The sequence below is a fragment of the Camelus ferus genome, chromosome 32, assembly GCF_009834535.1.
Source record: "Camelus ferus isolate YT-003-E chromosome 32, BCGSAC_Cfer_1.0, whole genome shotgun sequence".
In the NCBI taxonomy this organism is placed as follows: domain Eukaryota; kingdom Metazoa; phylum Chordata; class Mammalia; order Artiodactyla; family Camelidae; genus Camelus; species Camelus ferus.
This window is the reverse complement of record NC_045727.1, coordinates 23496417-23522474: the sequence shown is the minus strand read 5'-3', so window position 1 is coordinate 23522474 and position 26058 is coordinate 23496417. Positions and strand designations below refer to the sequence as shown.

Below are 26058 nucleotides of genomic sequence, written 5' to 3'. Positions count from 1 at the left end.
ACATTCCGTCCTCACCTCGGGTTTATTTCTCACCAGGCTTTTATTGACACCTTCCACTTTTTTGGATCTCAGAAGGTGCTGCAGACGATGCAGCCCACCCGTCCTCCTTCACGGTGCTGATGGGACAGCCGGGGTCGCTGAGGACCAGCCATGCCCTCCCTGCACACATCACCTCCCAGGGGTTCTTTCATTTGGCATCTACTCCAACCCCGTTTCCCAGACTGACTTGCTCGGTCAAGGGGGTGGTCAGTTGGAGTCAGGATTTGAACTCAAGCAAGCAACCTCCGAACTGTGCATTTTAACCATCACACCGCCGTCTCAGCGCTACAGCCCCGGGAGCAGGCCCCGGGGCGACGGCTCCTGAGCAGGCGATGAAATGAGGACGTGAACGTTACCGAGTCCAGACTTGCTCTGCTCAGCACACGGCGAGCCAATAAATCAGGAGACGAGGTTTCGGGACAAGGAATGAGGGCTTCACTCGGAAAGCCAGCAGGCTGGGAAGGTGGGGGGCTAATGTCCTAGAGACCCATCTTCCCCGAGCCAGAACCCAGGCTCCTTTTATGCTAAAAGGGAGGGGGTGTGGTTGGCTGGTGCAGACTGCTTCGTGTCAGAACCCTTTGTTCTTGCACCTGTCCTGGGAGGTCACGTCAGTGTTGCTGTAAACCTCCAAGACACACTATTCTCTGTTCTGCAACTTTTTCTCTCTATCTGAGTGGGAAAATGTTCTACCCTTAAAGGTCAGAGCCTTGAGAACAGGCTGGTCTGTGTATTTCAGGCTCTAGGCAGCAGGTGCAGAGCCAGCCTGACTCAGCCCAGGAGGCAGAGCCCGGGGTCAGAGCTAAAGGAGCAGACCTCGTATGGAGTCAGATTGGTTCTTCCCTATTAAACCTCCAGGTCAAGAGAACGGGGAACCAGGTCAGGGAAGGAAGAAGCCAACCAGGGTGGGATTTCAAACAGTCTCACGAGGGGGACCCCGTCGTGACTCCAAGGGGAAGACTGAGGGAAACATTACACCTTAGCGGTCACCTCACCTGGAGCAAAGGAATTGGGCCTCACATGCGGGTGCCACAGCCCCCAACAGAGGGCCACGGGAGGCCCTAGTGTCCACATGAAAAAATTACATCTCCTCTTAGTTCTGTGCCCAGCATTTCCACACCTTATATTTGACGCTCCGCATCAGGAAATGTGGAAATGGGAGCTGTCAGCCACTGGCCAAATCCAACCCAGATTATTTTCCGTTCACCCAGAACACCTTTAAATACTTGATGGGCTCTGGGAGGACACAGTCCGCTCAACCCCGAAGCCCCACCGCGCCCTGCTGCCTCCGCGCGGCCCGCCTGCCCAGCACCTGTGCACAGCGAAACTCACGGCTCCTCTCTCACGAACGGCTCTCACCTATCAGACAGCGAGTTCGGAAACGGGAAGAAGTTTCGCCATATGTATGTTTTCTGTCCTAAGTAACAAGCAGTCAATGATACACAGTCGTTTTTTCATATGACTTTTTAATAATTACCAGGGTCTATACTTTTTAAATTATTATTTCAAGTGTTATAGGTCTAGGAACTTCTGCCTTCGGGCTCTAAAATCTACACTGTCAGGAGGTTTGGCAGTGCTGAAAGCTTTTCAGTCTTTGCTCCCTGTGTAAATTCAAAACACTCACTGACTGTACTTCAATAAAAAAATATATAAATTGCAAAAAAAATTAAAAATTAAAATAAAGAGATATCTGCACCCCGCCCTCCCCAAAACCCAACATTTAGTCTACCAGTGCCCAGGCTGAGCTGGACTGCAGGACCCCAGTCTATGCCAATTCCCCAGGGACCACCTTACAAACCTAGAAGTCTCATGTTCCTTTGAAATAAGCCATATGGGGGGGTGGGGGGGTAATAGCCTAGTGGCAGAGTGCCTGCCTAGTACGCGTGGGGTCCTGGGTTCAATCCTTAGCACCTCCACTAAGAAAATTAAAAAGAAAAAAAAATTTAAAGAGAAATAAGCTGTATAGTTTATTGCAATTGTAGCAAAAGAACAGAAATGCTACTGTCTGTCTTTGTACCTTTCCTCTGTGTGTGTGTGTGTGTGTGTGTGTGTGTGTGTGTGCGCGCGCGCGCGCACGTGTATGTGTTAGTAAAAACACGGAAAATATTCTGGTTAATGTTCAGAAAATCACCCGGAAAGTGAGATTCGAGAGGGGCAGGAAGACAGATACACTAGTGAAAAACACACTTTAAGGTCTCATTTACTTCATATATTTCTAGACTTTCCTTTTGCAAAGCTGTAGGGCTTGCTTAGTCTAAAGAGAGAAAAAAAAAAAGAACGAGCTTTTGGAAACAGCGCTTGCCTGCCTGTCACACATTGCCACCTGGAAACCCCCCCTCGCCCACGGTTAGCGCCATGGACCTTGAAAGATAAGAGGCGAACATGAGAATTTATCAGCAGTGCTGGGGACTGGGACTATGGGCATTGCTGCAGTGTAAACACCTTTGAAACATATTTTTCCTACAAAGGTGACGCTCCTGACAGCGCTGATTTATTCTGTATATTCTGCACTCACTTATTTTTCACAAATACTCTCTCTCTTTATTATACTTAAATAAATCATGTTAACCAATGAAAATAACCTTGTGTGTCCACACTCACGACCAAACGTGGCCTCCCTGTTCTAGTTTTAGCATCAGACACTTTGGAACATGAGAAGTCACCGCTGAAGTGTCTTAGCAGGCGCTCGCCTCAGAACAGGGAGTGACGCGGTGTCCCGAAGCATCTTTGAGCTTTGCTGTTGCAGCAGATGGTGGTCCTGACTGCTGGGCAGAAGCACCCCGGGCCTCTGGGACGCAGTCATTTCAGCACGCCATGCGGACCCAGCCCGGGCTGCACCGACACGGGTCGGCCCTGCTGGGGAATCTAAACAACGCGCGTGGAAGGGAACATCTCAGGGATGAGGTGGGAGGACCAGAGCTCCCAGCACGGACGACCTGCGTGGTTGTGCCTCCTCTGATCAGGGTCTGCAACTTACCCCAGAACAATTTACTGGAAATACGAGCTAGTTAGGAGTCGTTCAGAGACGAGAAATGGAGAAGCGAATAAATAGGAATAATTATCTGAAAAATAAGACTCAGAGCATGGATTTCAAGTACGAAATGGCACAAAGGCATCTCTGTTTTTCGTCTCTGCTGCCGAGGAAGGTTATATGATGTCATCAAGAACATCCCACGAATGCATCTCCATTAATTTTCTATTTAATGGGCTCCACCAGTTCCGCATTTGACGCTTTTTGTTCCCTTTATCCTTTCAACTAAACTCCAAAGATAAAAGATACTTTAGTTCAAAGCAATATGGAGTCCCTCAGTGAGTAAGCCACGTATCTGAGTGTAATGTTCACAAGGAGCATGAGACGTCCTGTTCTTTTCAAATCTCCACAAATCATCCTCTTTGGGGAACCATTAGCCTTTGTGATCAAACTGAGTGGCTTTTGCACATACCGAAAAACACATTTGCACAGGTATACAACTGCCGAGCCTATAAAAGAAGCCAAATATTGAAAACCACTCATGGGACTATAGGAGAGTTTGGTATGACAAAGCTGAGTTCACATAAAATTTGTTGTAAGTCTGAACGGTCCAGTCCGGTTCCCACGCATTGTCCCTGTGTGTTTCATGGGTGCTGTTTCCAGGGCCCCTCCCCCTGCACATACAGCCAACACAGTCAGGGGAGGAGGACGAGGGGCAGGGGGCGCTCAGGCCAGCTTGGCCACTGGTGCACTGGCCTCGCAGTCAGTAGGCCAGGATGGAAATCTGAAGGATGCGTTAGCTGGCGTGGAAGATAGTGAATTTCTCTGCCCTGAACTTCGCTGAAACAGACCGTGGGTCCGGTACCCCAAGGGGAGAAGCAGAGGTCCCCAGGCTGGGAGGCCGCACGCAGCAGAGCACAGGGGACAGGTCCTTTACACTGGCCACCCTGGGCTCACACAGGTCCTGTCCCCACACGGCTGGAGTCAGGGTGAGCAAGGCACTCAGAGGCCCTGTAACCCAGTCCTCCGCTCTACACTTGCAGGAGCGCTGGCCGGGTCTGACTACCTCCATCTCCCTGGCTGCCTGTGGAACCCAGCCCCCGATCTCCGTGCCAGCGTGTCCAACGTCACTGCAAGGCACAGCCATCTGCTACATAAACTACCGCAAGAGCCTCCCAGCTCCCCTCCCTGCTTCTCCGCATGAGCATCCTGGCCGTCCCCACATGGCAGGGTGTGACGGGCGTCGAGCTGCGCTGTACCCTTTACCTTTGTTTCCTTTCAGTGACCTTGCCTCTCTGTTTTTTCCTGCTTTATCGAGCTACAATTGACAAGTAAAAATTGTCTACATTTAAGGTGTATAAGGTGATGATTCAATACACATACACGTTGTGAAATGATGACCGCAATCATGTTAAGCAGCACATCCACGGTCTCACAGGTTCACTGTGTGTGTGTGTGTGTGTGTGTGTGTGTGTGTGTGTGTGTGTGTGTGTGTGTGGCGAGAACACATAAAATTTACTCTCTCAGCAAATTTCGAACATACAATACGGCATTATTAACTACAGTCACCACGCCGCTGATCCCCAGAGCTTACTCAGCTTACACGTGAAATCCCCATTTCTCCCGCCCCTCAGCTCCTGGCAACACCATCTACTCTCTGAATCTGTGGGTTCAACTTTTTAAGATTCCACCTGTGAGTGTCTGGTTTATTTCACTTTGTGTAATGTCCTCAATGTCCATCTGTGTTACCACATATGGCAAGACTTCCTTCTTTTTATGGCTGAATAATAGTCCATTAGACAGACAGACAGATAAATAGATATGCTGGCTGGATGGGTGGGTAGGTAGATAGATAAGTAGGTAGGTAGGTAGATGGGTAGATAGATAGATAGATGGACGGACAGACAGACAGACAGAGAAACGGATGACGGATAAAAGCCGTAACGTCCCCCTCAGTACCTCCCACCACTCAAGGATGAAACCCAAGCCCCTCAGCGTGACTGCAAGAACCTGCGGCCTCCCGGGGCCTCCCTCAGCAGGTCTCATCGGAGGTCACTGCACCACATTTGAGTTTCCTGCTTCAGAGGGATTGCTGGACCGTGTGGTCACTCTATTTTAGTTTTTCAAGGAAACTCCATGCTGTCTTCCACAGTGGCTGCACCAATTTACCTTCCCATCTACAGTGTAGGAGGGTTCCCGTTTCTCCACACCCTCTCCAGCACCAAATAAAACCTTGAATGTAGGAAACCACATGCAAAATAAGTGTATTCTTAACGATCCCACCTTTATAGAGCTGTGAAACAAGCACAACTTACTTGTGTGCTGGGAGGATGGGAGAATGGTTCCCTTCAGAAGAGCGGGGGCCGGTGGCTGGAAAGAGGAACTGTGCCCACTGTTGTCTGTGTCTTGACCGTGGTGGTGGTCACACGTGTGCAGGTGTGTGTTTACTATGCGATAATTCAAGGCACAATTTACTAATTGTCTCTGTGTACGTGTGCGTGTGAGTGAGCACGTGCCTGTGCTTTGTTCTTGCACACACACAGATGATGAGCGAATTACACTTTGCTAAAGCAAATACTTACAATTGATATGCACATTATCCACCCCACTGCGCTAACAAATGTAGAAAAATTACTGGAAGGAAAAAAAACGCTCCCTACCCAGCACTCTGTCTCTTCAAAACAGCTCCATAAACACCAAAGGTTTTACTATGAATTGTGGGACATTTTCTTTCTAGAATGAGCAAAAGGAGATTCAAGTCAAGGTTCGTGAGTCAGGAGCTGCATCCTTCTGAAGGCCCTGCGACAACCACACCCTGTCTATGAAATTCACACTGCGTCGCTCCTTGGCCTACATTTTAGTGGATGGGAGGGAAAGCGGAAGCTTTGACACATCTGCCTGCAAGCAGAGAGTACCTATCTGGACTATTTCACATGGGTTAGTCTTCTTGGATGTTTTCCCACCACAGTAAACACATCCACAGGGAGGAGCCGGCCCAAGGACAATGAGGTTGGTGGAAACCACACTGTGGTACTGACCCTGCAAAATACAGACACGCTTCTGTTAAAATCAGGTGCTGAGTGTACTGTTAAGGACCAAGCGGGTCTCTTTTGTAGACCCTCAGCACCCTCACCTCAGCAGTGGTGCAGCGCCACACGACCCGCACAAGGGACAGGCGGCCCCCGGCAGAGCCCCGTGACTCAGGCCGTTCAGCCTGCACTCATGCTAACTTTCCATTCCCCGGGAGCAAAAGCAGGCGTGCCCTCTCTGTTCTTATCTATTATAAAAATTGGTTTGGTTATTGGAAAAAGAAAAAAGGAAAAATGGCATTTATAGAAAAGACGGCTCAGCATAAAAGTGAAATGTTTTTTTTTTTCTGACAGTCTTTTGTTCCTTTTCGTAAAAGACGCTTTTTTTCCCATGAGCCATCAGAAGGGCACAAATACCAGAGACCTTAGAGAAGTGCACAGCACGGGTGTTAAGAATGAATTTTGACTAAGGTCGAACAGGACAGAGAATAGTAAACACAAAATATGCAAATAATGCAGATCATAAATATGGAATTTTTAAATAAATGATGAAAAATCATAATAATGTCAAACGGTGGTAGGAAAACGGTATTTGAGTATCCGAGGAAAGGCATTTACACTTGTATTCATTAAATTATGTACCTGCTTCCTGTCTGAGTTTGCTTACATTAGATTCTAATTTATTTTCTCAGGATGCAAACCACCTTCTGTGCTAAAATCAGCTTAATATCAGCAAATGGAATTTCCCTCTTCTTGGTTTCATTCACCAGAGGTGCTTAGCACCGAAGGGCTTCCGCCAGAAACAGCGGGAGCTTCCCCCCACCCTCAGCGTCTGCCCAGAGCCCTGCCTCCCCAGAAGCTCCCGCCGCCGACACGCCTCACAGCTGCTGGCACCCAGAGGCTCCAGGGCCCGCTCCTGTCGCGTGGAGACAGCACTGATTCCTCCAGCGGAGACGCTGCTCCGTGTTTCCTAGCACGTCCGCGTCAGGGAGAGCCTGCTCGCACCCCCAGGAGCCCACAATCTCTAATTTGAGCAAAGCTGCCTTAAAACTTGAACGCGGTCCTGATTTGAGAATCCGTCTGATGCCAAGACAGCAAGCGCGTCAGGCCTGATGAGGGCTGATACGCTGCGGCGCTACTTGCTTTTGAAGCAGTCATCTCTGCGAACCCGAAAATGCCTGAAACCCAGAGCACGCTCAGAAAAGGAGGACGGCAAATGGACAGAAGTGCTCCCGAGAACTGTAAACTGAGAACGCGCGCCAGAGAGACATCGAGGCGCCACCTCACACCCATCAGGCAGACAAGTGAACAAGACGGGTTAACAACCAAGGGTTGGGAAGGATGCAGGGAAGCTGGGCGTCTTGTGCCCTGCTGGGGCGGAGTCAACCCGGTGTGGCCATTCTGGAGAGGAAATGAGCGAATCACAATTAGAGAGATGCAACAGATGCGTGCCCTCGATCCACAGCCATCCTTGCATTGGGCTGTGCGTAAACATGCGTAAGAAAAATCATCTCAGGGGGGAGGGTGTAGCTCAGTGGTAGAGCTCATGCTTAGCATGCACAGGTCATGGGTTCGATCCCCAGTACCTCCATTAAATTAAAAATAATCATAATCAATCAATCAATCAATCAATCAATCAATCAACCACCAACCTAATCCCCACCCCCACTCCCAAAAAGAAAAATCATCTCAGAGCCGTTAGTGTGAGCGAGAAGATGGGAGCGATTTAACTTCCTGTAATTAAAGAATGGGGATGAAATGGATACACATGCTTATCACGAAATGCAACGCAGCAATGAGGACAGACGTAACATACCAACAACGACGTAGACGAGTTTTGTATCAAGTGAAATATCTGGAACTCTTAGGGAACCTTTTAAGGAGTGAGATTAGGGATTTGAGCCACCCCGTCTCCTTTAGGCAACAAACCCAGTCTCCTTTGATCATTTTGAATCGGGGTCTTTATTTCTGCCATATTAAAAAGAACTTAGAATCAGAGTGGCTTTCTCAATAGTATGTTGTAAGTCAGAAAATCAAAGAGCAACACATTAAAAGGTAGACCACAGGGACAGAACCGAGAGCCAGAAATAAGCCCATGCGTATGCAATCAACTGACGGAGAAGGGGACAGAGATAAGCCAATAGCAGGGGCTCCAAGAAACAAGGGAGGCTGTCACCGGCAGAAAATCACATTTGAACTACCTTTGTAGAAAACAGCGGAGCCCCCGGAAAATGCTGTGGACCTCCCAGCAGAGCCTGGTTTTAAAAGCCCTGGTCTGACAGGTGAGCACTGGGGAATAATTTAGAAAGGGATTTGTAATGAGTTCATAGTGTCCTTTTTTTTTTTTTTAGATTCCACATATGAGTGATCTCATATGGTATTTTTCTTTCTCTTTCTGGCTTACTTCACTTAGAATGACATTCTCCTGGGCCATCCGTGTTGCTGCAAATGGCATTATTTTATTCTTTTTTTATGGCTGAGTGGCACAGGGAACTATGTTCAATATCTTGCAATAACCTTTGACGGAAAAAGAAATATGAAAACGAATATATGTATGTATATGCATGACCGGGACATTGTGCTGTGCACCAGAAGTTGACATGTTGTAACTGACTGCATTTCAATTTAAAAAAATAATAATTTAAAGAAAGAAAGGAAGGAAGGAAGAGTTGGGAAAAAAAGGGATTTGAACCCTAGTCCTGTCTCAAGGACACATGCCTGAGCCTTATTCCGTGCATCCATAGATAAGACCCACCTCTCAGGACTGTTTTATGAACTAAATGAGATAATACACTGGCGAGCCCTTGAGGACATCATGCGAAGTGAAATAAGCCAGTCACAAAAGGATAAAGGATGTGGGATTCCACAGAGGCGAGGTACTGAGACCAGTCAGATTCAGAGAGAAAGAAGGAAGAACGGTGGTTGCGGGGGCTGAAGGAGAGAGGAACAGGGAGTTGTTTAATGGGTATGAAGGCTTGGTTTTGCAAGATGTGAAAGTTCTGGAGAGCTGACGCAAAGCACGGTGAATACAGTTAACACGCTGGACTGTACGCTCAGAGATGGTTAAGACGGTACGTCTTCTGAAACTAACATTGCAAATCAACTACACTTCAGCAAAAAATAAAATTAAAAAGATGGTAAGTCTTATTTTTTTTTAAATCACAATTAAAAACCAAAATAAATAAATAACAGAGAGACAGTACAGAGCCCAGCTGCCCGGATGCAGTGAAGGCTGCGTACCCGATGGTGCTGTTACTCCTGGTGCTGAACGAGAGCTGTGTTTGTAACAGGTCTGGGGTTTTCCAGAACAGAGGTTAAACATAGCTTAAAAATTAGGGCTGTTTAATCTGCTTTCTGACTTTCCCCATCCCCTGCAAAGGAATGTTTCATTGTAGCTGGATCCAAGCAACAAATGTAGGTGAGAAATACAAAAGCTAAGGAAGAAAAAGAAAACCCTGTGGGATTTCTGGTCTGTAGGAAAGAATGTTTTCATATTCTTGGGGAGAGGACGGCAAATCCGAATGCCTACAGGGTGCTTTTCTTGAAATCCGCATCTTCCAGAGTTGATCACTGGCACTTGAGAAAGACACAGGCAGGAGGAAGAATCCTCTTTCCTCTCCAATGATACTGTCTCATCACGGGAGAGAAGCGGGGTATGCGGCGCGGGGAGGTGGGGAGACTGGCAAGCTGGAGTCACTCAGGGCACACCCTGCTGAAGCGACCCAGCAGCCTGTGAGGATATACAGGCTGCCGGAGCCGGAGCTCCAGATGCTCCACGAGACAAAAGAAGTCTGGAAGTTTATGTAAGATCATCAGATATTCAAATACCGACTTGAACATGTCTGAAACCCTTTGGGACCCAAACACAGCATGCCACGTGTCTGTGGACCAAACCTGGTTACAAAGAAGAGGTGTAACTCTTTCTTCAAGTCACAGACAAGGAATCCTCTATCCAGCCCCCTCACCATTCGATTTGGACCTGAAGTCCAGAGAGAGGAAAAGACTTACCCAAGGTCATCATGAACGAAAAATGAGTTTACACATAATCCCACGTCCTCAATCCAGGACTCTCCCAAAGCAGAAGGCAGGGCTCCAGGGGACCTCAACAGGCTTACCCCTCTACGATGGGGCAGCTGCCCTCACATTCATGAAGCGCCTCCAGGGCACAGCTGTGAAGTGACATCTACAAACACACAACACTGGGATTTACTTTGTTACTAGTAAAGTAACATTACAATGTGTTTTACAGGGAAAACACCATTTTTTAAGTGCGAGCCTTTAAGGGAAACTACATTTTTCACCTTCCTGCTTTGGCGTTTTTTCGCTTTAAACAAGAAGCCTCAACAGTGGACGTGCTGCGGGTGGCTCCTGATCTAAGAGCAAAGAGCAGACCTGTGGTGCTTACGTTTTTGCATCTGTAAAGTAGGGATGGTGTAATCACCCCCCAGGATGGTGGTGAGAGGTGAACCCATGGTGTGAAATTGTTAAACCTGCCACAGTCACTCTCAAGCAAGAATTCATACCTCACACATTTAAAAAAAAAAAAAATTGATAATGTACCCGCATCCAGAAAGAGAAAAACAGACAATGAGTCCTTCTCCAACAGTGTGGGCTAAGGCAGAAGACGGAACTCTCAATCTTTTATTCCAGTAAAAGCATCATAGCCATAAAAAGCAAGTCGAAATGTTACAGGAATGGCAGGCCAGCCAAGACACAAGCACCACTCGGGGGGCCGGCGGGCTCGGGCTCTGAGCGCCTCCAGAAAGTGTGAGTGAGGGTTCACAGGGTCGCTTACAAGCTCGATAGGGTGGGCACAGCCAGGCAGCGTCATAAAAGGGGAAGCAAAGTCATCTCCAGTAACCCAAAACCGGTCTAGCGAGGCGAGACTCAATGTCCATGAGCTGGCCCGGCCCCGTCTTGGCCACGCCCACCTTTTCCTTCTCAACTCTCCTTCTTGGTGCTCTCACAGCCCAGGGCGGAGCAGGCACCATCCTCCATCTGGTGCAGAGGCTCATAATGGGAAGCTAACATCTGGCGCTTTATCGCCTCCATCCGTTCGCTGACGGAACGGGTCAGGAAGTTTAAGATTCAGGGCCCAAACGGCAGAGCTGCACTGGCCAGGAGCAAGGGGCTCATGGGCGGTGCCGGCCAGGAGGCCCAGCCCCAGGGGCCTGTCCATGGGCCCGTGCCCGAAACATGTTTCCTCCGTTCCGCTCAGTCCCATAACTCTTGGACCACCCTTCTGACGACCCCTGACTGGTTGGCATAGAAACAGCACTCTCCGTTTAGGAAGAGGCACCGTCCCCCCTCTCTGGCCGAGAGCTGGCCCGGGCCCCTCCTGTTCTGTAAGACCACCTCGGCCAGGGAGTCAGTCTGACTCTGCAGAGCCCCCAGAGTTTCTGCGATGCGTCGGAAGTCCTGACTGAACTCCCCTGAGAGCTGATAATAGTGATGAGAGGGTGAGGTTATGCCCCCGATTCCCGTGCCCGCCCCCGTCGCCACTCCCAGCCCCACGAGCAACGGGATTCGCTGCACGGCCCGCTTCGCTCTCCGAGGCTGCTGGCGAGCTGCAGCCGGAACAGGGAGGCTCTGGCTGTTGGGCAGAACGCCCACCCGGGGGGGAGAGGAAGGCGAGAGCACACAGCCCTGCCCAGTTTGCGGGGAGGCAGCGGTAGGCAGACTTGCCGCACACGAAGTAAGCCCCATTATTAGCGCACCACCCCCGGGTGGGCTGGCAGCCCCGGCCCACACAGGGAGAGGTGCTGTGACACTGCCTTGCGCTCAGACTGCCCCCTAACGGATTGGTTCCGTTGTTGAAGTAACACTCTGGTGCCTTGTAGGCAAGCCGCACCCAGTTCAGCCTGGGACTCCCAGCGGCGGAGGCGGCGGCGCCGGCGGTCGTGGTGAAGGCCTTCGTAAGGTTTGCCACGGGCAGGGCCAGGTGCTGGACGGGGCCGGGACGCAAGCACAGCCAGCAGTCCCTAGCCAGGTTTGGATTGGAACGATTAAGGATTCCATGGACCGCAGCCAACAGTCCGGCTACTTGCGGAGCTAGATTCCGAGGCTTGGCTAAAGGCTGGAGTCCTGCGGGCTCCCGGGCAGGCAGCCGCTTCTGGCGCAGCCTCCGGCCTGCTTGCTGGACGGCCTGCCGGCGCGCCTGGTCCTGTGCCCCTCCTCCATCACTCATCCCGTAGTGTGTGTGCTTGGTCCAGCACACCGGCTTGCCGGGCGCGCCGTAGCACTTGATGCCGGAGACGGAGGAAGCCTTGACCGTGCCAGTCCAGTAGGATCTGCCCCGGTATGTGCACTCTGAGGCAGAGTCATAGCATCGACTCGGCTGATAGGTGTAAGCTGTGAATACAGGTTGGTACTTGGTCCACCTGTCGCCTGGTTCAACGCAGGTGCATCGCAAAGCCCAGGGAAGGGAAGGCATTAGCGCCAGTACCACCAGCCTTGTGACTGTCTCAGCCATGCTGCCGTGGTGAGAGAGCCAGTTGTGACAAGGTACAGAGGGCTGTCCGGACCTTCAGGCCTATGCGCCAGTCAGGCGGAGCAGTGCTGGCCAGCCCACAGCTAGCAGGCGGGCCAGTACAGCAAGTGAGGAGAGGGGCAAGGGGGCACGGGGGGGGCACGTCCGGCAGCCTCTCCGCAAGCTTCGGCCGTGCGCTGACCAGCCAGCCTCCGGGTGCGGCTAGAGCAGGGCCTGCAGTCTCTCTCCTGGGCTCTCCAGATCTTGAGCCTGACTGGGTCTCCCGGGACGCTCTCAGCTCTCCAGGGGCCTTCTGCCTGGGGTGGGGCCACCGGCTTAATCCTGGAGTGATGAACCCATGGGACGATTCCTGCAACCGTAACAGCCGTAGGGGTAGTTAACACAGCCTCCCAGCGGCCCCTCCACGCTGGCCTCAGGGGCTCCGTCTCCCAGCCCCTTACCGACACTCGGCCTCCCGGCTTGTGGGGAGGCACCCGGACCCCTAGTGAGCCGGGAGTTCTATCACCCAACCCCAGCTCTCCCGTAAGACCTGTCCTAACCCTTGTAACTGGCGGTGGGGCTCTAAGTGGGGTCCTATCTCTGGGGTCCTGCTTCCTACTTTGACTATGGGCGGGGGCGGGAGAATCTCAAATGGGGAGTATCCCGTGTTAAGTCTTGGGGCGCATCGAATTTGCAACAGAGCCAAGGGCAAAATGTCCACCCAAGGGAGCTGAGCTTCTTGGCTGATTTTGGTTGTAATCTGTTTCAGGGTCCCGTTCATTCGTCCCACTTTGGGGTCGATATGCTGTAAGTTCCAACGGATGTTCAGTGCTTTTGCCACTTGTTGCACAACCTCCGCCATGAAGGCGGGCCCATTGCTGGACCCGATGGAGGTAGGCACTCCAAACCGAGGAGTGACATCTCTGAGGACAGCCTTTGTGACCTCTCTTGCTTCTTCAGCCCTGGGGGGTAGGCCTCCACCCGCCCTGTGCGATGCAGATGGAAGCCAGCAGGCACTCATACCCCCTGCTGGGCCCACGCTCTGTAAAGCCCACTTCTAAGCCTTCGAAGGGAGCAGTCCGCATAACTGTACTCCCGCTGGCCCGGTGGGCCCTTGCTTTGGGTTGTTCTGGGTGCAGAGCAAACAGCGTAGAGCGCACTGAGAGTGGGGAGGCGAGGAATCAGGAAGTACGGCTTCAGGAGGGTGTCCAGAGCCGTGTCTCCCACACGTGTGGCTTCATGTTGTTGTCTGACTATGCGGTAGGCCAGGCGCGCTGGGACGAATATTCTCCCACCTGCCATGGCCCACCGTCGTCCTACCCGTTTTTCCCTTGTTCGGCCTGTGCCCGCTTGTCTTCATCGTGGCTATACTCTGGGGCAGTGCGGAGCTCTGGCGCTGCCATAACTTTGTTCACCAGATGTTCTCGGGCAGCTGCCTCTTTTGCCTTTTGATCAGCCAGCCTGTTCCCCTGGCTCACGGGGTCATTTCCATTTTGGTGTCCCTTACAGTGGATAACAGCCACTTCCTTCGGATCCCATACTGCCTCCAGTAACTGCAGAACTTCTTCTTTGTTCTTGATTCCCTTTGCCCAGCAGTCAAGAGTCCTCTCTCCTTACAGACGGCTCCATGTACATGTTGGGTTGCAAAAGCATATCTGGAGTCTGTACATATACTGACTCGCTTTCCTCTCCCTGCCTGGACCAGAGCCCAGATCTCTGCTCGTTGGGCGGACCAGCCCGGGGGAAGGGGTCCTGCCCTGATCACATCGCAGGCTGTTGTGACAGCGTACCCTACCCGCCACTGCCCATCTTGCACGTAACTGCTGCCGTCCGCACAGAGCTCCAGGCCTGGGTTCTGGAGGGCGCGCCGGCCAGGACAGGCCTGCTTGCGTATGCTCCTGCAGTGACCTACTCACAGTCGTGGCCAGGCTGCCCTTCCCCTTCGGGTAGGTAAGTGGCTGGGTTTAGGGTTCGCACAGTCTCCAGGCGCGCCCTGGGATTCTCGCATAATAGCCCCCGGTAGTGGGTCATCCTTGCAGTCGTTATCCGCTTGTAGCCTGGCCGTTCATCAGGGTCACCACGGAGTGGGGCACTTTTACGTTTAAAGTCTGCCCCAGCGTGAGTCTGTCTGTCTCACTGACCAGGAGGGCTGTGGCAGCGAGCGCCCGTAAACAGGGTGGCCATCCTGATGCTACAGGGTCCAGTCTTTTGGACAAATAGGCCACAGGGCGCTGCCATGGCCCCACGCTCTGAATCAGGGCTCCGAGAGCGACTCGGTCTCTTCCGTGTATGAACAGGCGGAATTCCCGTGTCACAGCTGGCAGGCCCAAGGCTGGGGCCTGGGTTAATAGTTCTTTTAGCTGCCTGAAGGTATCTCTTGTTCAGCTTCCCACCGGAGGGTTTCCTTTCCTGACCCAGCAGGTGCCTCGTAGAGGGGCTTGGCTGTCCTCGAAAACCCGGGGATCCAGATCCGGCAGAAACCGGCTGCGCCTAGGAGCTCCCATAGTTTCCTTTCCGTTTGCGGTTTTGGTACAGCGCCGATCACTCATTTCTGTTCTGGCCCCAAGACTCGGTGTCCTTCTGAGATAATGATATTTGACTGTCGTCCGGAGTAACTCCAGGAGGGCTCAGAGTCCCTCTCCAACAACCTTCTCCATCTGGACTGGCCAGTAACAAACCGCCCACATACTGGGGCAGGGGGCAGCTCGGTGCTTCCCCAGGGAATTTTACAAGGTCTGCGGCTGGCACCTCTCCGAACAGGGTGGGTGAGTTTTTAAACCCCTGGGGAAGGCGCGTCCTGGTCAGCTGGGTTTTCCTTCCTGCAGGAGGATCCTCCCATTCAAGTGCGAGTATGTGGTGGCTCGCCAGCGAGAGCTGAAGGCAGGAGAAAGCGTCTTTAAGGTCCAGACGTGTGAGCCATCTGGCACCTGTGGGAACAAGGCCTGGAGACTATATGGGTTTGGCACCACTGGGTGTATGGTGACGGTTACTTCGTTGACCTTCCATAGGTCCTGAACTGGTCTACAGTCTGTTCCCTCCGCTTTCTTCACCGGGAGCAACGGTGTGTTCCAGGGGGATCTGCGTTCAGTTAAGGTAGGCGCTGTGTGTGCTTCTGGATTCCCAGGTGTGCCTCGCGAGGCACAGGGCACCGCCTCTGCCCGACTGGGTAGGTCCAGGCTCGAGGTCAGTTACTAGTGGTGCCTGATTACGTGCTAGGCCTGGCGGCCCACTGTCAGCCCGGGCCGATGGGAACTCTTCCAGGAGCCCATCAGGGTTTTTCTGGGATTCACTGTTTTCATACAAACGCCACTCCTCCTCTTGGGGGGCGGAGACAGCCAGGGTCACGGGCCTCCCCGGACGGTCAGGTGGGCTTGTTTTCCGGGGACAAAGGTAATGTGAGCCCCCAGTTTAGACAGAAGGTCTCTTCCGAGCAATGGTATCGGGCATCCAGGCAAGCCTAAAAGTTCATGTGTCACGAGATGGCCCCCTACTTGGCAGGGTCGTGGCTGGCAGAAATGGCGGGCCATCGAGTCCCCAGTAGCCCCTTTAATGGTCGCCTTTTTCTTGGTCATGGAGGCTACAGGTTGGGTCACCACAGAATATTCTGCTCCCGTGTCCACCATAAAAGTCACTGGCTGGCCCCCATCAACATCTCGACCTCGGGCTCCAGGGGGCCCAGGGGCCGGAAGTCCGGTCCTTCCTATTCTGAGTTGATTCCAGCCAGTCCGACAAGGTTTTCAGTGGCGGCTCCAGGTGGTAGGCAGGCTTCCAGAGGGGCGCTCTCTCCCCATCCTTTCTGTTTTGGGCACTCGTCCTTCCAGTGTCCTGTCTCCCGGCAGTATGCGCACTGGTCTCGGCCCAGGGGCATCCACAGTTGGGGTCCCCTCTTCCGGGGTGGTGCAGGATTCTGGCTGAAGCTTGTTTTCCCCAGGGCTGGGGCAGGGAGTGCGGCTTTCTGCTTCATTCGCTGGTCTGCTTCTCGTTGAGCTTCCTGCTCTCGGTTTACGAAAACCTTGTTTGCTACTTCCAGCAGCTGTGTAGCGTTCATCCCTGCGAACCCATCCAGTTTCTGGAGTTTCCGGCGTATATCTGGGTATGATTGGGCTACGAAGGCAGCGCTGACCATATGCTAGTTCTCTTGGGCCTCAGGGTCAAACAGAGTGTAGACTCGGAACGCTTCACACAGTCTCTCACAGAAGTCAGTGGGGGTTCCGTCTGGCCTCTGGGTCACCGTGGTCGTTTTAGACATGTTAGTTGGCTTCTTGGCTCCCGCTCTCAGCCCTTGTAGGATGGCCTCCCGGTGCTCACGCAGTGCTTCTCTTCCTTCTTGGGTGTAAAAGTCCCAATCTGGTCTGGTGTCAGGGGCACGTGTCATGGCCCACCCCTCAGCATCCATTGTGTCCCCAGGGGCTTGGCCCTGCAGCCATTTTCGTGCCTCAGTGAGAATGCGTCTCCTCTCCTCCATATTGAAAAGAGTCAGAAGCAGCTGGCGGACATCTTCCCAGGTGGGCCGGTGAGAATGGAAGATAGACTCTACGAGATCAATCATAGCCTGCGGCTTTTCAGAGTAGGAAGGAGTGTGATGGCGCCAGTTGAGAAGGTCTGTGGTGCTAAAGGGTTGGTAGTAGAGTACGGGGTGTCCGGGCTGAACAGTCCCGTCCTCCCCAACTTGCTGCAGCCCTTGTGTCTCCCGCAGCGGCATTTGGAGGGCCGGTGGTGCTGGCTTCCCGGCTTGTGCTGAGCGGAGTCTCCTTCCTACCGGCTCAGGCTGGGGGCTGGGCTCTGCCTCTGGGTCCTCAGGCGGGGGAGGTGGTGACAAAGAGGGTGGCGGTGTCTCCAGTGGGACCGGAGGTGTCTGTGCTCTGCTAGCATACGGAGTGGGTAGGCACATCTCGTCCTCTGCGTCTCCCTGGAAAACGGGCTTTTCTCTGTCTCCCTGTCCTGGACCAGCTGAGCTGCTAACACCTTGCATTGTCCAGGTTCATTTGAGCAGAACCAAATCCATGGGGGTAGAGTCTGGGTGATATTCAGCCAGGAGTCAATATAAGGGAATTGGTCTGAGTGGTCTGGGGTTCTGGTGACTATTCGATAGACTGCTCGCACTGTCGCTGGGTCCAAAGTTCGTCCTGAGGGCCAATTGATTCCAAAGGTCAGCCATTTGAGCTCACACAAGGTGCGGGGCTTGCCAGGGGCCATTTGGACTCCAGAGTCTCCCGTGAACCCCTTTTTGAAAGTCTCAACCATGCAGTCCAGGATGGGGGGCTTCGACTTCGAGCCTCCCATTCTGTCGAGGCGTTTTAAGGGTGGCAGGCCTGCTGCTGTGGGTGCTCGGGAAGGCAGCCTTTGTATCTCCTCCTTCCCCGCTCCTCAAAGCACTGGAGCTCCCAGAGGGACCGCTCTCTTGCCGGCTCTCTGAGTCGCCTGAAGGCTAACTTGGTCACGGAGTCAGGGTTCCAGCCACACCTGGCGTCTCTGAAGCCCAAGGCAAGAGCCAGCTCCAGGGGCTCCCTCACCAAACCCTCCCTGCATCCTGAACTCCCGTACCAAGGGGCTGGGACTGACGCTGATGGCCGAACACACGGACCAGAAAGGGGACTTCTAAGGCCGGGTGAGCCCGGTCCTGAAGAAATCTCTGTTCTGAACTCAAGCCCTGAGGGTCTGGGGTTGGGCAAAAGGGACACTCGTTGGGTCAGTTCAGGAGCTGGGACCGCAAATCTCAGGTGGTCTGTGACAGGGTAAAGTAAGAGACTTTCTCAAAGAAATGGCGTCCTAGCCTCCAGGAGAACAGGGGGCGCTGATTCATTGGCCATTTTATGTCCCTTTCCCTCCCGGTGTGGCCACCCTGTGCTGGTGTCACAGACAAGACAAGGCAGGGTTTTCGCTGCATCCGCCTGGCTGCTCCCCTCGCGGGGACGAAGGTGCCTCTGAGCTTTGGCGGGTCAGTATAAGCCGCTGACTCCGATCGGGACCCTGAGGGACCGATACCGCCCTGAGCCGTATGAGGTCACCACGGAACCGCAGGTTGGGACTCACTCGAACTCCGTAGCAGAATGCCATGGAGCTACAAACTCGAGCCTGATCGCATGCTTCACAGGCCGCACATTCACTCACACACACATACACACACACACACACACACACACACACACGGAGGTTAACTACAGCCCTCCCACACTTCCCAGTGTCCTGTCTCTCTGCAGGAGGGGATCCGCCTCCTCTTCTGTCCACTGGGACGGGACCTGATTTCATCCCCGGGGTCCTACCTTGTCCGGTCGGTTGCCTGGTGAGTCTGTCTGTCCCTCCACCGAGTCTGGCTGAGGTCTAGCCTCACGGGGGGTGAGCTGCCGCCACAGAAGAGAACCTGTAATACCGCTGAGTAGCGCCACCTCATTCGTCGCTGGAGTCTTGTCCCCTGATTGGCCAGAACCACCAGTCCAGCGGCTCAAGGGGCCAGCATGGTTGAATCTCACTGGGGCCTCCAGAAATGTTACAGGAACGGCAGGCCAGCCAAGAAACAAGCACCACACGGAAGGTCGGGGGCTCAGAGGGGCGACGGCTCCAGGGCTCTGAGCACCTCTGGGAAGTGTGAGTGAGGGTTTACAGGGTCCCTTACAAGCTCGGGGCCTATGAACCCATAGGGAGTACAGCCAGGCAGTGTCATAAAAGTGAAAGCAAAGCCACTTCCAGTAACCCGAAACTGGTCCAGCAATGTGAAACTGAAAATTCATGAGTTAGCCCAGCCCAGTCTTGGCCCAGGCCAACCTCTTCCTTCTCAATAACTCAATTCTATATTCTTAAAAGAATTAACTTCAGTTGCTCATAATTGGTTTAAATGTTAAGGTTTGCATAATGCATGATTTCTTCATTAAAAAGGCCACAGCAGAAACACACATTACCCGTTTCCAAAAAAGCCCCAGGAAAAAAATCCTTCCTGTGGCCTCAGATGATTTAAAATTGATCTCCTATAGCTTGTCCTACTTTCATAGTCTTAACAGCGGACAAAATAGCTCCTTTCAACGTTAAGTCAAGCGGTTCTGAGGGCACAGGGTTGAGTTCTGCTGCTATTTTTAGAGTATACTCGCGGGTTTATTCTGTCTCTCCTTGGTAATCCTACTAGAGAGAAGATGAAAGGCACTACAGCATTGATTTCAGATTCGCTTATGTGCCATGAGCCTTGATTTTTCCAGGGATGAAACGTGTATGCTAGGCAGACGTGTCTGTCATGGTGCACGCCTGTGTGTGTATCTGTGGTCAAACGCACCGCACAAGGGAATTCACAGTTGTGAGGCAGACCAGGCACGTCTGGGGACGGGGAGCTGGTTTTACCATGGCTCCCAGCAGAAGAAAGGGGCTCTGCTTTGCCAGTAAGTTTCCTCTGATTGTCTGCTGTCAATCCCCGTGCCAGGACGTGGCTGTGGAAATGAGAAAACAGCGAGAACACAGCCCCGGCACCGTGGTTCTGATGGTCTGAAAGGGAGGACAGGTGACAGGTGAAGGCGTAAGCACTGTCCAAGGTGGACGCACAACAGGAGGGTGTTGGAGAGAAGCAGGCGGACACTAGCTTGTGCGCGGGGGCCTCCGCTTTCCTGTGGAAAATGGGAATCTGGAGATTTGGAGGAGGCGGGTTTTGATTTGGGTCTTGAAGGATGTTTTTGTCCAGAAAGGATAAGAAATTCATCCTTGGTTGATGGAAAACAGGGAGGGAAAAACCATTCTTCAATACTTGATACAGAAGAATCCTTCGTCAGTGGGAAGCAGGGAGAGTTTTCTCAGCTGGTGAAACTTGATGGATGGGAAAGGAATGGCCCTGTCCCACCTCAGGACCAGAGATTACTGACTTTGCTTCAAGGCCCATTTACCACAGATTCAAGAAATATTTTATAATAATGCAATGACAATGTCTCACTGCAAGACTGTCTCCTATGTCTATGTCTCTATTTTGTGAAGCTCTTGACTCCTATTTTCCAGTAAATTCTAACCAACCAGATAGGTCTGCAGTGTTAGGGCAGTAAAGGGATTTTATACGGAGAACTCCAACTCAGACACCACAGGAAACATTCCCAGGAGCCGAGGACAATGATGAAGGTTTTCCTGGTGCTCCAATAAAAGTGACATCATACTATTAATGCAGGAGTAGAGAAATTAAAACCTGCCCTGTCAACATGTTGAAGTGTCTTTATAGGTTAGAAAAGGCCTCACCTAACTCGTAAATCTAAGTGTAACAAGTGTCAGATTACTGATCTGAGTTCTGCTGGGCTAACTCGTAAATCTAAGCTAGTAAGTGTCGGTTTGCTGACTCCCTGCTCATGCTTTTTGCTAGCCAGCTGCATTTTCAGAGACACATCTGGCCTTGGAGTGTCAGTTTGCTGCCTCCCTGCCTCTACTTTTGTGATAAGGATGCTGCTAAAACTGTTCCATGCCTATTGGCCACATACCCCAAGCTTGTAATTAACCCTATAAAACCTCATGCACACATCTTGGAGGTGCTCAGAGCTCTGGAGCAGAAGCCCCTCTGAGCCTGTCAGCGTAATAAATCTGAATACTCCAACCCTCCGAGTGGTGCTTGTTTCTTGGCTGGCCTGTTGTTTCTGTAACACTGCAACTTTCCCTGGACGCTTTAACTTCAAAATCAAGGGAATGGGGAGGATAAACAGCTTCTGAAATGTCCTCTCTGAAAACAGGAAGGAAACTGCCCTGCACTGAGCTCACTCCCGAGCCTCCACGGTCCATCCGCTTTGCGGTTCTCACGCCTCTCTGCACGGCATTCATCCCCGCAGCTGCCCTGGGAGGTGGTTATTAGGACTCCGATTTTCCACCTAGGAAGGCTGAGTTTGGGCAGAGTCAACGCAACCCACAGCCAAGATTCGAACCCACATCGCGGGGCTCCGGAGCCCAAGGGCCCGGGTTTGCACCAGGCTGTGAGGCTGGCTCCTCACCTGCAGGACCCACAACGCCCCGGGCGCAGGAGCTCGCGCGGCGTGGGGGCGGAGAGGGGAGACCGAGGCGGTCACAAGCAAGAAGGCCTCGCCGCCCGGCCGGCGCGGCAGCCACTCCCCGGGACCCTCCTCCTCCTCTCCCCCCTCCCCCTCCTCCGCCACGGCCCCCCCGCGGCGGCCCGCGTTCCCATGGCAACCGCCTCCCAGCAGCACCCCTCCCGGCAGCAGGGCCGGCGCATGCGCACACGCCAGGCGGCGAACCCCGCCCGAGCGCGCCCTCCGCCTCCGGGGCGCGGGCACCTGGCTGCCGGGGCCTTTTCCCCCGGAATCTCGACGCCGTTCTCCCCCAGCCCAGCCGGGACCGTGCTCGCCTGTACCTGTCGGTAAAAGAATCGCTGCTGCTCCTCAGCCCGCTCCTCCGTCACCACGGCAGGCGGGCCCCGGCGGGCGCCCGAGGACAAAGGAGCCCGCGGCCGCGAAGGTCCGGTCGGAATTTCCCGCCGCGGCGCCGGCCGACAGGCCGCGCGAGGGGCCAAAACGCGAAGCTGCCTGGGCCGCCTCGCGCGTGCCCCCTGGCGGCGGCGCCGGGAAGGGTGCCTCGCGGCCGCCTGCTCCCGCCCGGCCCGGGCCAAGCGCCACGGGGACCCCAGACCCAGCTCAGTGCCCCGCCCGCGGGTAACGTCAGGTCTCGGAAAGAATGGGTGTCTGTGTGTAGGGACAGCGGCACGCAGCTCTTCACTGTAAATTGCATGCAGCTGTAACCTCTGCAGGCCTTGCAAACTCTAGTGTGGGTTTTTATAATTCTGTCACCACACCGTCACAGTCAAACCACGGATAAATGCTTGGTTTCTACCCCATTCAGCGAACAAACTGCTCACCCCATTAACACTGACGAAGGAGTATAGGTCTGACCCTAATGTTGGCTGATTTTCCTCTAAATCAAAAACTAAGTAACATGAAACTGAAAGTCAAAATAAAAAAAAAACAGATTTACAATGTCAATAACTGAACTGTACACAGAATCAGATGTGTGTGTGTATTTTTAATACCTTATTGTCTTGTGAGTAACAGCAGATTCTTACTTCGAAGCAAGAGTAAAGCAAAGATACAAAATCTGAAATGATTTTCAGGTTCTTATTGATTTAAACACATGGTAGTTGACGGGCAGCTGCCACCTTGGCACTGAGCTTGGAAATGTCATGCCAACAAGTCTTGCAATACAAGACAACTTTAAAAAAAACAAACAAACAACTTCATTTTCACTCTCTGCTTCAGAGGAGAACGGTCATCTAAATTTCCTAATCATTTATGGCCAGCTAAAATACTTAAGCCAATTTCAAAATACAGAGGGCAATTGATCAAATCCCAAGCTGAAAAACTGCTTCCCTACACAATGTGAAAATACTGGGAGCAGGAAATTTTATCACAGGTCATTTGTGAGACCAGCATAGGTTATATCGCAGTGTGCTGTTATAGACACACATTAAGGCTGCAATTTGAAAAGAATTCCATCTTTGTAGATAGGAGAAAATTCAAATCAGGTACTCAAGGAGGTATTCTTATATATTTTATAATTTTCTAAATGCTAGAAATCCAGCATTCATTCTTAAGTAAGTTTTTGAATGTATGGCAGTCCCTTAATCCAAAAAAAAAAAAAAAAGACAATCAGAAGACAAGAAATATTGATAACATTCAAACTGATTTTGAGACAGCTTTCATATAGATTCTGTTATGCTCGATGCGGGATGTATCAACTTTGAAAATGATGAGGTTAAAATAAGTAAGTGGTGGAAGCCATGTTAAATGGGAGCTTAGTGGCTGAAGAAGGCAGTAGAGTCCGTGTCTTGGTTATCCGGGTGTATTTTTAGTACATAGCACAGGCACCATATTTACTAAATGAATGAATGACCAGTAGATATGAAACTATATGCATGAGCCAGATTAAGTGAGAGCAATTTACAGCACAAATGAGAAGGCAGCTAATGGTGGGTAAACACTGAGGACACAGGCTCCACTCGTGCTTCTGCAACTAACTCATCCCATGATGTAGGAGAATATCACAGTCTGAATGTCACTTAGACCCCCTGTAAGGTGGGGAACTTGCCCGCGTAGCCTGGAAGGCCCTGGATTTCCATTCATGTCATGATTTTCCAGGGTGTGACAGGTGCGCAGATATGCACTTAAGATTTTGAGCTGATGCTGTGACTTAGAAAACTTTTTTAAGCTCTATGCCACTTGTTTTACCAAAGTCAGAACAAAAACGGAGGCGGCTACTCAGTTAGACTCTGTGAGCCCCACCCACTTTGTCACAGAGCGGGTTGAGGAAGCATTCATGGAGCGCCGCGTGTGTGCAGCAGGGCCGTGGAAACCGTCCCGGGATTCAAGACTGCAGGGTAGGGGACACTCACTGTGCAGGCTAGATTGATGAGCGTGAGTGACCCGGGTTTCGTGGGATAAGACTATCATGTGAGCCCAGCAGGTGCCTAGCTCCACCTGGCGGAGCGGAGGACGAGCAGGCACGCAGGGCATCATGGGAGATTCCTCAGAGGATGCGAGGACCGCAGTGAATCCTGAGCCAGGTTTAGCCTCCGAAGTTGTAACGTGATTTTGCGGGAGAAGAATCAGTAGAAACAGACCCATGAATGATAGAAATGATGGCCTTTCCATTAAGAGCATTAAAATAGTCACTATGAGTGTGCTCAACACACTCAAAGATTGAAGGAAAAGTACGATGTAATGAAAAGGAAACATGAACGGTATATATTGAACTGCCTTATGCTGCCCACGGGTCACTGGGGCTCTGTTTTTGCTGGTTTTTGTTTGTCGTTTGTTTCTTTTACACATCTTCTCCATGTGCTTCCTTTTTTAAAATCTTTTTCTTTGGATTGAGGTGTCACAGTGTCTTCTTCTGCAGGGCCTACACAGCTGTTAACCCTTTCCATTGAGATATTTGGTTAGAAATTACATATTTAATTTCTAAATGTGATTGGAGTCTAAAAAGGAGAGATGAGAAACAGGATTCAAAAATGATTGAAGACATAATGGCTGAAAATTTTTCAAACATGACAGTGATGAAGCACGGGGGCCAAAGAGACAAATAAACCCAAAGCAGAAGAAACATTAAAAAACAGTGTTTGCACCCGTCATAATGCAATTTCTGAAAACAACTAACAAAGAATGAGTTGTAGAAATAGTAAAATTAAAATATATACATTATGTCCTGTGATACAAATGTAAGATTTTTCATCAGAAATTAGAGTCCAGAAGACCATAGAGTAATAGCTTTAAAGTCCTGAACAATTAAAAATAAAAGCTATTAATCTAAACTTGTATACACAGTGAAAATATTTTTTAACAATAAAGGCAAAACCATGACTTTTCAAAGGCTGAGTGATTCTGCTGTATAAAACCTCCAAAAGGAAACTTAGTCTCTCGTGAATGAAAGGGGACCGGAGTAGCTCAGAGTAAGAACCAAACAATGATAATCATGAAGAAGTGAGAGCTCAGGAATTTGGAGACGCTGTTCAAGGGCTGTGGAGAAGCACACGCCCTACAGGTGGTAGAGGACTGCCGTGGACAGTTGGGCAGGTTGTGCATTATACAACTCCAGGGGGTGCCATTCCTGTTCATCCGCAGCCATCATGGAGTTCTACGTTTTTCACACCAGGTTCCTTGCAGATTGCAGCAACATGTTTTAAGGAAGAGTGGCTTTTTCTAACTCATACTTAATAGTGCCATTGGGATAGCTGTGCTTGAAATGGGAAAGCACATGCTAAGTGGATTTGATAGTATTGTCCAAAATTCTGTGTATTTTAAAAATAAGTATTTTAAGGACAGAAAGTTTTGTTGTACAGAGCAGAGGTATCTGGAAGAAGCATTAGAAATGATTAACAAGGGTTCCTCCTTGAGAGTGGGTTTTGGAGGGGCCGTTCATTGGCTGGATTTCGCTTTATATTTATGTATAAGGTATATATTGCCTTTATAATGAAAACGTTAAAATGGCTATAAACGTTAAAAGCATTTTACAACACTGTACATCGACCGTACTTCAATAAAAATTTAATTTTTTAAAAAAGCACTTATTCGATTGGGTTTTAAAGTTAAAATGCACACTCGAGTGTTTCAAATACATGAAAGCATAGTTTAAACATTGCATAAATGAGGTCATAGACTCAAGGTATGTTTTCAGGTTCTGCTGCTTTTACACCCTTTGAAGACCCCCAGACCTGGGGCACACTTCTTTCTTTTAATTGACATATAGTCGGTTTATAATGTTGTGTTAATTTCTGGTGTACAGCATAATGAGTCAGTTATATATACCTATATATTCCTTTTCATGTTCTTTTTCATTATACACTATTAGAGTACTGAATATAGTTCCCTGTGCTCTACAGTAGGACCTTCTTGTTTATCTGTTTTATATATAGTAGTTAACATCTGCAAATCCCAAACTCCCAGTTTATCCCTTACCACTCCCCTGCCCCCCTGGTAACCATAACTCTGGGAGTCTGCTTCTGTTTTGTAAATAAGTTCATTTGTGTCATTTTTTTTTAGATTCCACATATAAGTGATATATGATATTTGTCTTTCTTTGTCTGACTGACTTTACTTAGTATG

General features: G+C 51.0%; 1 protein-coding gene and 1 long non-coding RNA gene across 4 annotated transcripts in view; one reads left to right on the top strand and one right to left on the bottom strand.

Moving 5' to 3' along the window:
• Positions 1-10663: 10663 nt before the first annotated feature.
• ERVW-1 (endogenous retrovirus group W member 1, envelope) lies at positions 10664-21946 on the bottom strand. Of its 3 annotated transcripts, XM_032471253.1 has the most exons (3): positions 21819-21946; positions 18769-18846; positions 10664-12875 (listed from the first exon to the last, which is right to left on the bottom strand). In XM_032471253.1, the coding sequence occupies exon 3, from the start codon at positions 12506-12508 to the stop codon at positions 11405-11407; it is 1104 nt and encodes a 367-aa protein (XP_032327144.1). In that variant the 5' UTR covers positions 12509-12875; positions 18769-18846; positions 21819-21946; the 3' UTR covers positions 10664-11404. The 3 variants fall into 3 exon arrangements, with proteins under 3 accessions (XP_032327144.1, XP_032327145.1, XP_032327143.1); XM_032471254.1 differs by lacking the exon at positions 18769-18846 and having other exon boundaries at positions 21819-21929; XM_032471252.1 differs by lacking the exon at positions 21819-21946 and having other exon boundaries at positions 18769-19210.
• LOC116660875 overlaps positions 13272-26058 on the top strand; it is a 31329-nt gene continuing 18542 nt past the window's right edge. Inside the window, exon 1 of the long non-coding RNA XR_004316516.1 lies at positions 13272-17105. This is a non-coding gene — a long non-coding RNA (uncharacterized LOC116660875). The remainder of the gene's footprint in view (positions 17106-26058) is intronic.

Bases quoted from the DNA above. Each gene is read 5' to 3' on its own strand.
- ERVW-1 (XM_032471253.1), bottom strand. From the start codon at position 12,508: ATGGCTGAGACAGTCACAAGGCTGGTGGTACTGGCGCTAATGCCTTCC.